Source organism: Protobothrops mucrosquamatus, unplaced genomic scaffold (assembly GCF_001527695.2).
Source record: "Protobothrops mucrosquamatus isolate PMUCROS unplaced genomic scaffold, P.Mucros_1.0 scaffold94, whole genome shotgun sequence".
Lineage (NCBI taxonomy): Eukaryota > Metazoa > Chordata > Lepidosauria > Squamata > Viperidae > Protobothrops > Protobothrops mucrosquamatus.
The window spans coordinates 205,034-218,694 of record NW_015386469.1 but is presented as its reverse complement, the minus strand read 5'-3'; the positions used below and the strand labels follow the sequence as shown (position 1 = coordinate 218,694).

The 13,661-nt window shown below is 35.2% G+C and overlaps 1 protein-coding gene across 2 annotated transcripts in view; it reads left to right on the top strand.

The window, feature by feature from the left end:
• The window catches only part of PPP1R12B (protein phosphatase 1 regulatory subunit 12B), a 112,446-nt gene extending 102,123 nt beyond the window's left edge, over window positions 1-10,323 (top strand). For both annotated transcript variants that reach the window (XM_015812518.1, XM_015812517.1), the window contains one exon: window positions 10,072-10,323. In XM_015812518.1, coding sequence (XP_015668004.1) covers window positions 10,072-10,158 — 87 coding nt within the window. In that variant the 3' untranslated portion in view covers window positions 10,159-10,323. The remainder of the gene's footprint in view (window positions 1-10,071) is intronic.
• The last annotated feature ends 3,338 nt before the right edge of the window (window positions 10,324-13,661 follow it).

The following is a 13,661-nucleotide window of genomic DNA, read 5'->3' as shown; positions in this document are numbered from 1 at the left end:
TCTTACACAGAATATCTTTACATAGCAACTTTTCTCAACCTTTATACTCTCTAAGTTATCTGACCAAAATGGCCATGTTAAAACATGTTGTTTTATGATGGAACCAGCTGCTCACAAAACTATAGAAGCGCATCAATATTTTTTTCAAAGATCACTCAAACTTTTAGGTCCACCAAAACAAAACAATCCTTCATCCATTTCCTCTTCCAAAGGGACTATTAAAAAGGTAAAGGTAAATATTTCCCCATGGGTTTTACCTCACTAGTTGTGACTGACTTTAGGGGGCAGTGCTCATCTCTGCTTCTTAAGCTAAAGAGCCAATGTTGTCAAGAGACATTTCCACAACCATTTGGCCATCATGACATCATGCTGCTGCACAAAGCATATGGCTAAACATAAAATGCTGTTATATGCAGCATTACTACATGCTTATATGCAGTACCTATTCATCTACTCGCATTTACATGCTTTCAAACTGCTAGGTTCAACAAGTAACAGGAGCTCACTCCGTCTCACAGCACTCAGGTCTCGAACTACCGAGCTGTAGACCTGATCCCAAAGGAGAAGTTATTCCTGCATAATTCATTGAAATCTTGAAAATTAGTTTCTCTCTCTCATCTTCAGCCCTAGTCTTGAAATATGCCTATTCCATGTCACAATTTGGGAAAAAATCTCTTGATATTAGTGAATTCATTAATAGGTCAGCTATTGTCAGGCTTCTGGTTTTCTTGTTTCTTTATTGGGCTTTCAGTTCTTTTCAGACTTAACAAAAAGCTAGTTAGTGCTTGAGTGGTTGGAGCAGAAATTGTCCTCTAAAGTAGCTCCTCTTGCTTGATACCCCTCTCTCCAAACACCTGCTCTGAAGAACTGTCATTCTCCTGTTATAGCAATTTCTGATTGTTGAAGTCAGATGATATGTTTGTTATGCTGTCCTTAGTGGCCTGATAATGTAAAACTGAATTTACAGAATAACACTGCTTGTCTGCACAATAGATACTTTTGTGCCTTTGTTTTGTGTGTCTGTCTCCTGGTGCTTATTTTCCTATTATATAAGAAGGAATTACAGATTTGCTTGGCTTCTGAAATATTTCTGTTTCAAGAATAAGAATTCCTGAACCTCTAAAAACATGATAGTGAGGAAAGCAAATTCCTGACCTATTGGAGATAGTTCCAGTTTCAGAATAACCTTTAATGGAAACAAACTGATTTTACTGTGTGATTATTTTTTGAAGTTGAGTTCCATTTAAACTGTACTCTGTATCTTTAAAAGAAAACATTTCAGTAGTTCACATTGCAGTCCAGCTGCAAGAGAAAGGCTGCATCACCTAGCTAGGTATGATCATTCCACATGACTGAATGTATTTATAGATGAACTATTAAAAGAACCGAAATGGGAATGCATTTGATCTATTGTTGATAATGTGCAATATTAGAAGAAATATTAGAATGCAGTTATAGTTACATTGTGCCTTCCTACTGTGTTGGTATAACTAACAATATTTTTTTTTCTAAAAAAAGGACTTAAAATAACCTACTGTAAATGTGGACATTTCACCTCTTACTAATGAGAGATGAAGTATATAGCTGTGAAACTGACTCTGTTGGAGTGTTTTAACGCACACAATGTGTATGTGTGAAGTTATGAAAGCCGCCGATGGCCTTATTCATGAGTTATTTATTGAGGCAACTTTTTAAACAAATACAGTATCCATTGGTGGTCTGCCACTTGTGTGTGTGTGTGTGAGAGAGAGAGACAGAGACAGAGATAGAGAGACAGACAGAGAGAGAGAGAGAGAGAAAGAGAGAGAGAGAGAGAATAAATAATAGAGACCATTTTCATTATGTCTACGTTTTTTGAATGACATCCATTCTTGCATCATATGCTGTATTTGTCTGCAGCTTCTTTTTATACTAGAGTCACCTTGACTTAATATAGCAAATATACCTACATTGTACCTCAGTCTTGCCAATGCTGTTGTTTTATTTAGGCTTATCAAGCTTTCAAAAAGCTCACTTTTGAATCACATTCCTATTCTGTTGTATAGCAACTTTTTTTTCTTAGTGTCTGCAGCTCACTTACAAAGAGACATAAAAATCTAAACTGTGTCACAAAACACTTAAGGCTGTTTGTTACCACTTGTCAGCATAATAGGAACAAGATTACTGAACTATATATATTGTGATTTTAACCATTTGTGCTTCAGTGTTTTACCTCAGAGTAGAGTAAGACTGTTCTAATTTGTGCAAGCCACAGTTTCAAAGGAATGTTCTGAAACATTCAGAGGTAGTGCAGGGTGCTTTTAAAACTTATTTAGAGTAGGAGAAAATTAATTTAGTTTCTTTCCTATTCAAAACCTCTCATACAGTTCCTCCTTTAATACAAAGTTGGGAGATACGTGTGATAGATAAAATTGGCTGCCAGTACATATAAAACAGATTTTTTAAAACTGCTACCTTTTAATATGTATTAACTATCTATCAAAATAAAAGTGAGCTAAAATTGTGGTGGGAAGGAGGAGGAGTTGACAAACAAAAAGCTCATGCCCTGCCCTCCTTCTCAGGGTTGCAAATTCCAGCTAAAACCAGGTTTTTCCCCTCTAATTTCAATAGATTTGAGAGCATGGCAGATTTATATACTGTCTTCACCCAACAGGAAAATGAATCTCTTTCATAAACACATTGCAGTAATTACATGTGAATTGCTGTGATGGTATTTGGAAAAGTCCTTGGGAGATTAGGCTAAGATGGTGCCAAGGGAATGATCAGATAAGAGACAGCAGGTGACTAGTAGGTGGGGCAAGAGTCTCAGAAGAATTATTCTTTCAGATCTGCAAGATTTTGCAATGTAACTTTAAATGAAGTAGAATTAGTTAATCTGGTTGTGATTCCTATCTGATCTACTCTGCAAAGCCGAGATCTATCTTGCAAGACTGAAAGAACAATCCCCCCCATCTCCATTACAGCCTAAGCAGAGTCTCTTCTGAGCCTCTTGCCTCTCCCACCATCCAGCTGTGGGCTATGCTATCTCTTATCTGACCATATACTTGGTAGAATTTATATTCCTGGTTAGAATAGAGAGTGTTTTAAAAATATAAGAGTAAGAAGCACAAATGTTCAGATGCATTTTTGCTGAACATGAGTGGCTTTGAAGATTAGCCTAAAACATGGTTGACTGAGAAATTCTAGGAGTATGAAATAAAGTGGCTATATATGGAGCAAGATTTAGTTAATGTGTTTGAAATTGCAGAAATAATAAACAGGAGGAGCCTGTAATTTAATATAATTACAGTTATGATTTGTAATTTGAAAACTGATTGCTTCTACATGCCCTTATAAACTATTCTAATCAACTCCAAAAAAACACCAAAAGCAAGATTACTGTGTTAGATTTACTGAATAGTGATTTCTCTGGTAATTGTTATTACAAGGATATATTTATCCTGTATTTTGGGGTGTAAACATTCCGTTTTTCAACAGAATAATTTTAGCATTAATATGCTAGGGAATATAATTATAGTACCTTTTAAATTATTTTGTTCATTTGTGCATTCTGCCTCATTTACATTTTGACTTATTAGACAAATAATCTTACATTTTCTTAAGAAAACACAAATCTGTCATAGACAGGTTTAGTGGCCTAATTATATACTGCTTGAATTATTTAATTTTTTTCACCTTTTATTCCAACTTCCATACTGTTTTAGAGAAAATATATTGAATATATTTGAGCATATCTCCTTTTTAAAATATGGTTTCTTATATAAAGGTTATATCCTAAACTAAACTTTCTAAAATTCTAAAAAAAAAAAAGAAATAGACTTAGAAATCTCTTTATTACAATAGATATTTTTTGAAGAAAATAAAGGTTTTAAATTTTATTTGTATTTCTTAATAAAGTTGGTAGAAATATTCACATATTTTAAAATGGAAATTTTGCGTTTTAAAAGATTCAACACAAATGATGCCTAGTGTTTGAACAGTTTAACTGAAAAGGGCATTATAAAGCACAGCATAGACAAACTGATAGGTTGTATTTGTGAAAGATTTCAGAGAATCACTAACTTGTACAAATTCACTCTCCTTTTCAAATATTGCTAGATGTTCTGATACTTTTTGGCTCTTGCTCCTTTAATATACAAAGACGATTTTGATGGGAAGAGTCAGGTGAAGAGATTCATGAAGACACTTAACTTTTGTATCCAGCTCTTAGATGACAAACTTTCATTAATTGACAGTGGGAAAAATTTTATGCCTAGAATTGCCCTGATGCCTGTTACAGGTATAATCAAGTTTGTGTATGTGTGTTTGTGTATGTGTGCACATGCCAGTTTTGACTCCTGACAACAGCCTGGATAATCTGCAGTTTTCTTGATGAGGTTGTTTGGAAATGATTTGCCATTGCTTGCTTCCTAGGACTGAGAGAGTCACCCAGCTGGCTTTGTACCTAAGACAGGACCTGAACTCATGGTCTCGGGATTTCTAGCATGTTGTCTTAAACACTTCCCCAAACTGTCTCTATAATTGCATTTAGAGCTACAAAATTGTTTATTTCATGATGATAAATTTACCCTTAAATTTGAAAAGTGAGCAGAAGGAACAGCCCCTTTGGCTTCTTTTCAGTGTTTCTAACACTTCAGTGTGTTGTTGAGTTTCTTTTGCAATTTCACTGCTGTCCACCTCTCATTGCTGCTCTTTTTTTTCCTCACGCTTGCCAATTAAATTCACGTTTCTGTGCTTTTTATATTCTGTTTTGTCTTTGTCTATCTCCTCCATGTCTCACTTTACAGAACCTTCATCAGCTCAAACAGATTCACACTTTGAGACAGATGAATGAGCAACTGCTGGCCGAAAACAGGGCTTTGACCCGGGTGGTAGCCAGGCTCTCGCAGTCCGCTGAGCCCCCAGAGTCAGAAGAGCTATAGCACCTCCCCTTCCAGTTGATCTCACCTCTCCTTCCATTCTTCCAGGCAGGTCTTTGCTCTTATTATCTGTTCGAGCTATCTACTACGCATTCTATTTTCTTCCTAAACGTGTTTAATAAGGAGGATGATACCCCAATAGCAATGTGCCATTGAATAATTTCCTTTTCAAGTGCTCTTCCTTCAAGGTATAGTCCTTATTTTGGACTATACAGTTGCTCCTTTTCAAGGTATGCCTTTTCTCCGTTGAGTTTCATATCAGAGAAAAAATCTCCAATATAATTAAAAAAATATTTTGGCTTTACTTTGCCTTTTAAAGACAGTGCTGAATAAAGTGTGAATGAAAGAAGTAGAATGAACGATCAGAATACAGGTGTGTGGTTGTCCCAAGTGGTATAATAGATGCAGCTATGGTAGAATAATGTACTTCTGAAAGAATACATTAAAAAATTTCGCAAACTGCAATTTGTAAATGATCTGGGTTGGGACATACGGAGCAACTTAAAATTTGCTATGCTTTGAATCATTGTATGTCACACAGTCCTCAACTTTATGAGTATTTGTTTAACAATAGTTTGAAATTATGATGGCACTCAAAAAAGTGACTTGTGATCATGTAATCACAATTTGGGCGCTTGGCATCTGGCTCACATTGACAACACTGCAGTGTGCTGTGGTCACATAATTGCGATTTGCTATTTTCTCAGCTGGTTTCCCACAAGTAAAGTCAACAGGAAACTGGATTCACTTAATGACTGAATTTCACTTAATTGTGTTAAAAATGGTAATAAAATTGGGTTTGGTCATTTGATGATTCACTTAATGTCTGCAAAATTCCAGTGCCAACTGTGTTTGTATTATACTACATACTGTGAGCTATTAATAAGACAATGAAGCTATATTGAAACTACAGTTTGTAATTCAGTGTAGAAGTAGTTTAAATTCTAAACACAAGTCTAGTATAGTTTTCCTACTTTTGCCATAAATTATGCTTAATATTTTTCATATTTTATATATTAATTTGAGATATAAGAACCAGTAGTAAGTTACTTGATTCTTTTTTCATTAATATCTCGCAAACATCTAGAAAGTGACATTTCAATAATTGTAGATGTAGAATTGTAATGTGAAAGATGTAGAACTACATCTTTCACATTAACCTCTATGCCAGAGAAGATAGCTAATAATGCAGTTAAGACTCTAGATCAGTCAGGTCCTGTTCAAGGAGCAGCTGGCAGCAGTATATTCTCACAAATATATCTTGTGGACCAGTTGTATCACTAGACTACTACATTACAGTCTATGTGGATTGCCCTTGAAGAGCATTCAGAGGCTTCAATTGATGTGGAATTCATTAGCACATGCAATATTGGGTGTCATAGTACACCCAACTGACAAGGCTACATGAGCTACACTGATTCCTAGTAGGCTTCCAAGTGCAGTTCAAAGTTCTGGTTGTAACATTTAAAGCCCTGAATAGCATGATGCCAGGTTACTTGTAGAATCCCAATGATTTTTACTGATCTCACCAGATAAGAGAGTGAGAGTGAGTCATAATATCCTCGGGGGATCAGTGTCCCCCGCGATATGGACAGCATTGACCCTGATAGCCATCCAGAAGGCCATGAAAACTTCCTTTACTCCAGACACTAAGTTTAATATGTTAATGGAACTCTAGCATAGCCATGGCCATATTTAATATGCCAATAGTGGGCCTCAATCTAGTTTTCCTTTAATGGATTTGTACATTTTGGATGTTTTTATTTCTCTTCACTGCCCAGAATATCTTAGTTAGATGAGCAGCTACAGTATATAAATGTGTTCAGTGAATAAATAATGACTTCTAATTCTTGTGGTTCCAAGGAAATTCTGACGGTCATTGACTTGATCTTGAAAATCCAGTATTTCTTTCATATCCTCATGTCTCAATTCTACAGCTTTCAGTTTTAAAATAAAAATTATTGTATTTGACGTTTATCAAAGTTGTAGTTGTTGTTGTTGTAAATTCATCTTGTATCTGTCAATTAATTAAGTATAGATACCATCAAGTCAGGCTCAACTCCTAATGCTTTCATGGACAAACAGTCTCCATCTTGACTTATCTCTAGCAGTAGCCGAAACTGTATTCACTCCAAGATGGAAGTTGGATGGATAGAATCTACAGAGGTGATACCCTATATGATGATACCTGGAATAACTTTGACCCTTTGCATATCCAAGAACAGAATTCTCTGCGATCTAAGAGTGGGCAGAGGTCTCTGTGATCTAAGCTCTGCCACACGTGGATTGGACCCTTACTAATGAATATCACGGGGGGGGGGGGAGGACTGTGAATTGGTTTCAGAATGTAATCAATGCTTCTTTGAGAGAAGAGTAACTCTAGCAGAGATATCAGTTTTCCCACTCTTCAAGAAACCAGTCCTGAATCCAACAGAAAGGGTAACTTATCCTGTCCTCAAAGTCTGCTTTTGTAGAAAAAGTGCCAAGGCCAAAGTTTGTCTGTATTCATGGTAGTTTGAATTCAGACTTCAATATGATGTAGAAATCATATTGGTCCCAAATAGGACTCTCATAGGACTTGAATGGAAGGAGTGTAATCAACCTTGTCCTTCTAGATTTCTCAGTATTTGTTAACCACTGAGAGTTGGAAGTGCCAGATTACAGTGGTTCCACTCCAATCTTAGTGCATGTCCAGGAATTGTGGAAGGGGACTAAAGTAAACCTCAAATATTTTCTTATATGAGTACTATAAGGCCTTAGGCCTTTCCCTTTTCTTGTTTAGTATTTTCATGAAGGTGTTGTGAGATGCCATGCACCAGCTGAAATTGAAATTAGCATGCTGATAACCTCCAGTTGTGTAGCTTTACCCATCACTGCTTTTAAAGCCTTATATGGCCAGAGAGCACCTATCAAGGATCTCCATCTATTAGGAAGCACGATGAGAGGAGGCCTGGTGGCAAGAATTCTCTGTGAGGGATCCCCCTATGGAACAGCCTATCCCATGGGACTAGGCTGAGCTTGCTTTCATGGCCTCTATAATTAGTAAAGAAATGATTCTTCCAGAATACATTTAGCATTGTGGGACCGTTGATAATAAAATTAGTGTGTGTGTATCCATAAACATATGTACAGAATATAGGGCTTTTTTTGTCATAAAACGCCCAGAACGGAGTTCCGGCACCTTTTTTGGATGGAACCTTTTAGGGTAGGCAAGACGGGTTGTATGACGTGTGTGAATTTTGGTACCTTTTTTTTTTTTTTTTTATAAAAAAAGCACTGACAGCATATGTGTGTATGTACAGTGTGATATATATAGATACAGATAGCTCTTTACTGCCCAGACAAAGTAGATAAATTGCATAACTAAAATAACCTACAGCTCTTCCAAGAATTTTCTCAAATTTCTTAAAATCTAGTCATTCACTTTATCTGTAGCTTTCCCTTTCTTACACTTTTGTCAACCTTGCAAAGCCTCCTATTACTCCTCCCAGCCCATCCATTTGCATCAGATGCTCAAATTAAGCAAATGGTTAGTCTTTGTCTGGTCCCAGATTGACTATTCTTTTGGCAGTCCATGGTAAACTTCAAAATATATAAATGAAAGGATCCACAGTATTTTTCTTGCTCTCCCACTTTCACAGTCATACCTATCTATAGCATGTATAGTACTGTGTTACAATCTCATTGTGTAGCTCAGAGTTGAACCGCAGATTTGATAAAAACCTTTGTGTACAAATAAGAAAAACCGTATGTTATTTTTCTAACCCACTATTGTGGAGTCAGCCTTGATTAAAATAGTCTCACCAGTTCATGATTCCTTTAAATTGAGTAGATTCTATTAGCTTGTCAGTCAGGTTTTTTTGGAGTTTCTCACCTCCTGTAGAGAAAAGAATTCCTGGATGATTTAAGGGAAAAGCAGGGATTAAATGCATTTTCAGAAATATTTTTGATTTGTTTGATTTGTTGATTAATTTGGATTCCTTTCCTTCATCATGCCTTATAAATCCAATTCAAAATATTGCCTCTTCTTTTTATGAGTAAACCATTTTAAGGATTGCTTAATTTCAATATGATTGCCCTACTAAGAACTTGTACATATTTTTTTATTCTATCATATGAAAATAGAGATACATTGAGTTATTAGTGGCCAATTGTACATTTCTATTGGCAAGAGATCCTGAATAAATTTGTGTTTGTGGCTCCATCTTGATAACTTGGCATTTTTAAGCACACTTTATTAATACCACTTTTTTCTTAGTCCAAATTGTTAATCAACTAAAATGACATTTTACATTTCAAAAATGAAGAAAATGTAACCCAAAGTACCTTTTATTAGTTTATTTTGGGGAACACATAAGAAAGTAAAAGCCACTTTCAGTCTAGAAAAAAAACCTGACATTTTCCACAAAAAAGTCCATGCCATTTTCTTCCCTATAGCTATGTGAAATATGAATTTAAATAATTGAAATAATAAGACCTAGTTTTTGAGCAACTTATCATTACTGTTACTTGTATGTTTGTACTCTATAATATGTAAAAGAAGATCTACCTAAACCAGACTCTTTGATCCATAACTGATTTGCCACACAAAAATGAGATATACATATTTGCTTAAAGTGTTTACAATTAGTCAGTTTCCTTTCAAAATTGAAAAAAGACTATTGTTTTTCCAAATTTAGTTAAGTTTGTTATTAAGAAGAAAACTGGATGTTATGAAGAGGGTAGAGGTTTATTAGTTATCTCATTTAGACTAGAGAGATAAGTCTGAAGAGAGGTGCCTATAGTATTTTCTGTCTTATGCATCAAAATAACTTGACTGATTTGGGGTATTTTATGCCTTGATATGGCTAAGAGCAAGGCAACATTTGTTGCTTTGTATCAACTAGTGAAATCATGTGGGTCATAATTTTCTGTTCTGCATACATCTGGGATAATTTCCCTCTTCTGTTTTAGGAAGGTAAAATACTATTACACTGAATAAGGAGAGTTGACCATATGCTAAGCAAAAGCCATTTAATATGAATAGAGCTTACTACTGTTTACATTACTCTGTTTTTTCTCTCCCAACTTTGCCCCCCCCCCCCAGTGGCTGGAATGTTCTGGGGCAATCAGCACAGAAAGGTTTTGATGCTCTATCTTGTCTTTGAAACAGGTTTTGACAGATCTGAAGTCAGACAATCAGCGACTGAAAGATGAGAATGGAGCACTCATCCGAGTCATCAGTAAACTCTCAAAGTAACATATTGAACAAAGGATGGGCAGAAAGAGGAGATTTCTGTGCACAAGCTGTCAATCCTGCCACCTACTTCTGATGTTCCGATTGAAAGAACTGCTGGCAATTTAGCCATGGACCAGTTGGCAACACACACAGCTCCTTGCACTTGCTGGGCATTTTTATTTTGCACAGTGCTTACCCCGCCCCTTTCTTCTAAAAGCATGCCTCACCACAAGTTTATTATTTTTACAGTATTGGAGTAATTTATTCAAAGAGACAAAGAGTGATTGGCACTGTCTGAACTATTCAAACCATCTGCTGTAAACCCCATATGCATCCAACTTTAATCTGATGTAAAGAAGTATCTACTGTAATAAGTAATATAGAAGTGACTATAGTGTCAATCGAACATGTCTTAAGATACTGTCATGGAATAGGAATAGGGAGTGAAATGGAATTACTCTTCTTCCTAGAATTTGGGAGTCTGCAATCTATGAAAAACATGATAGCTTATTTCTTTGGGAGTCTCATAATGGTGTCTTGCCTTGGGAATACATATTCTACATATTTCTCAGTATTTAATATACTTTAATATTGGGGCCCAATAATTGTTTTCCCCTTCTTTCCAGCCCTCCTCAAGATGCTTCCTACTATTTTGTTTCATGGTTGTTTTCTCTAGAACTATTTAATAGATGATTACACCTTATAACTGCCACATTCTTTAACTCACATTACGGTCCCTTTTTCTGTCAAGAATTCTGGTGGAAGGACGTCTAACAGCAAACATTGCTTAGGGTGGATTTCCACTTGTATAAAATATGCAGGATGTATCTGCACAATCCATCAGCATATCTTTATGAGCAAAATAATTAATTTACCAGTGAAGTAATAACATTGCGGTACAAATAAGTCGGATTTAAGATAATGTTCAATAGGCACAAAACTGAAAAAACAAAAGTGTTCTCAGAGTTTAAAATGGAAGAAGGCTGATGGTTAGAGGTGCTTAGTCCAGTACAAAATGCTCTTTCAGTCTTGGTGGAGAGCCTTGTTAAAATTATACTAATGTTTGAGAAATTTAATGCAATGTTTCATTTGCACAATTGTAAACATAAATGCATTTGTCTTTAATATCAACAGTAAGATCAGTAGCACTCACACCCTGGTTTCTGGTCATACTGCAAATGAATACATTAACTTTTATAGATTCTCAGAATACTACCTGCCTCAGAGACTGTGTTTCTCTGGTTATAACAATGAGATTTCACTTGCAGCACTTAATATATTTTTCCAAATCCTGACTACTGCATTTATTTTCTTTCTTCCTTTGTATTCCAAAGCATGATATCTCATTTTGAAGCTACACTTTTTGATCTAGATTTAGTCAGTTTTCACATTGATTAGAACAGAGCCTTTGGGATGTAAGAAAAGCAGCTATACATAGATACAAGTGAGCAGTAGTCTTCAGACCTTTTTGCCATCATTGCTCAATAGTCAACACAATGTGGCTTTTTTAATCTATTGTGGACTACTATAACAAAGAGATGACTGACCTTTTCTCTTTCGTCTTTTTGTTCTGTGTACTCATGTATTCTTCTTGCTTTTATTAGCTACAATGAAATGCAGAATTCTGTTAAGTGCCAGGAGTTGCCACCTATGAGCTGACTAATTCAGATATTGGTTGTATAAACGTATCAAAGTCTGATGTAGTGATCAGTGCATGCATTCACTGTACTTGGAGCTTTCTGGTTTAGCTCTAAGGCTCCCAACAGCCCATTGGTTTCCTCTATTCACCTTTTTGGGAACTTTGGATATTGTCCAGGTTTCAAAGTAAGTCTAACAACTATATATGGAAGCTAAATACATTTTGTCATTGCAATGAATTTTATTCATGATATTGCTTTTCTACTGCCTAACTTATTTCAGTCCCATAGAGGATTCCAGGGGGATATGAACAAAAGATTTTTAGTAGGTCCTGTCAAGCTCTACCATAAACAGTCATGCAAATGAAAAAATAATCATTCTGTAAGAGTTCCTGCATACTACTGTCATTTTATACCTGGAATGTAGTAACTTAAACCAACCTCAGTTTTAATATCCAGAAATCTAAGGAGAAACATTAATAAGCATACTATGAAGAATTGTGCCCTATCTAGTCAAGAGTTGGAATTAGATCAAATTGAATTCTGCCTAGAATTTTCTGAGCTGATTAATCATGAAACAATCCAATATGCTCACCATAAAATGTTTTTATTGGGGGGGCAATGGGGTAAAAACAGATTATTCCATGGATGTCTTTAAGATGAATGGCAACATCTTAACAGTTTAGACCTAAATATTTTTTTCTTATATTTTCAAGGATTTCAAACCACCTTCAAACTGTTAAAATGAACCCATTTTTATCCTGATGCAAAGAAAATCTTAGTCCAGTTCCAAAAGCTGAAATATGAATGAGATTTGTTCCTTCTCTCAAAAAATGGCGAAAAGGAAAATCTTGAATGGAAGTTATTTATTTCATTTGAATTAAACACTATAACTACCAACCCAAGAACTAGTATATGGTTTAATATCTTATTCTAAAATTTTCATTTGAAACCAGGAAGTATTTCCAAGAAACTCCCTGATTTAATGAGGGGTTGAATGTGGGCATAGGCAAAAAGACCTATTCATGTTTAAATCAATTATTTTAAGTTTTTTTTATATGATCAAGTAAACTTTCCTCAAGAATTCAGGACTACTCCTTGTTTTTAAAAGATATCAAGAACAAAAATATTATTCCCGTCATTGGTTATTGCTCTGCCCTAATTAAGTTTAGATTCAGATGAATGTTCTGTTTTAATTGTGCAGCCAGCTAAAATGTTCTCTGCATAAGTTGCAAATGATAGAGGAGAATGGTTGAAAGTCTAGTCTGTGACATGAATGCTTTCAAGCTTGTGGATAATAGAAGTTTTTATTTAAAATGGGAAATGAATGGTTCTTCTTTGGTTCTTGTTTCTGAAAGTTTTCCCCTATGAATTTTTCCAAATCCTTGTGCAAGTACTTTAAGAAGCATAAGAAGAAAAACAATTTTATTCCTTTCAAATCGAAAGGAATGTTCAGTGGGATTTGGCTACTAAGAATTAAGTTTTATATGAAATTAGAGGTATTACATGTTAAAAAACTAAGTATAGGAAAACAGCTATAAATAGGGAAGAAAGTCTTACTAGCCATTTAGTGATAGATTGGTTTACATTACAAGAAGGAAGGCTGTCTTCCTAGTAATATGGATAAACTCATAGAACATAAAAGGTTGAGGGAAAAGCATTTCAGAAGACAGGGTTTTGTAAGTGCAAGAGCAAGTAGCTATGAGTACATTTGTATTTAAGAAAAGTTTACTTAGTATTTATTTGTTTCTATCCATATTATTTTACTGTTAATGGAAACAATTCATGGGTGAAATCTGGATGATCAGGGAGCATTAGATGAATCTAACTTGATCATTTTCCAATGCATATGCATTTGATTTTTACTATTGGAAACTAATCTAGAGT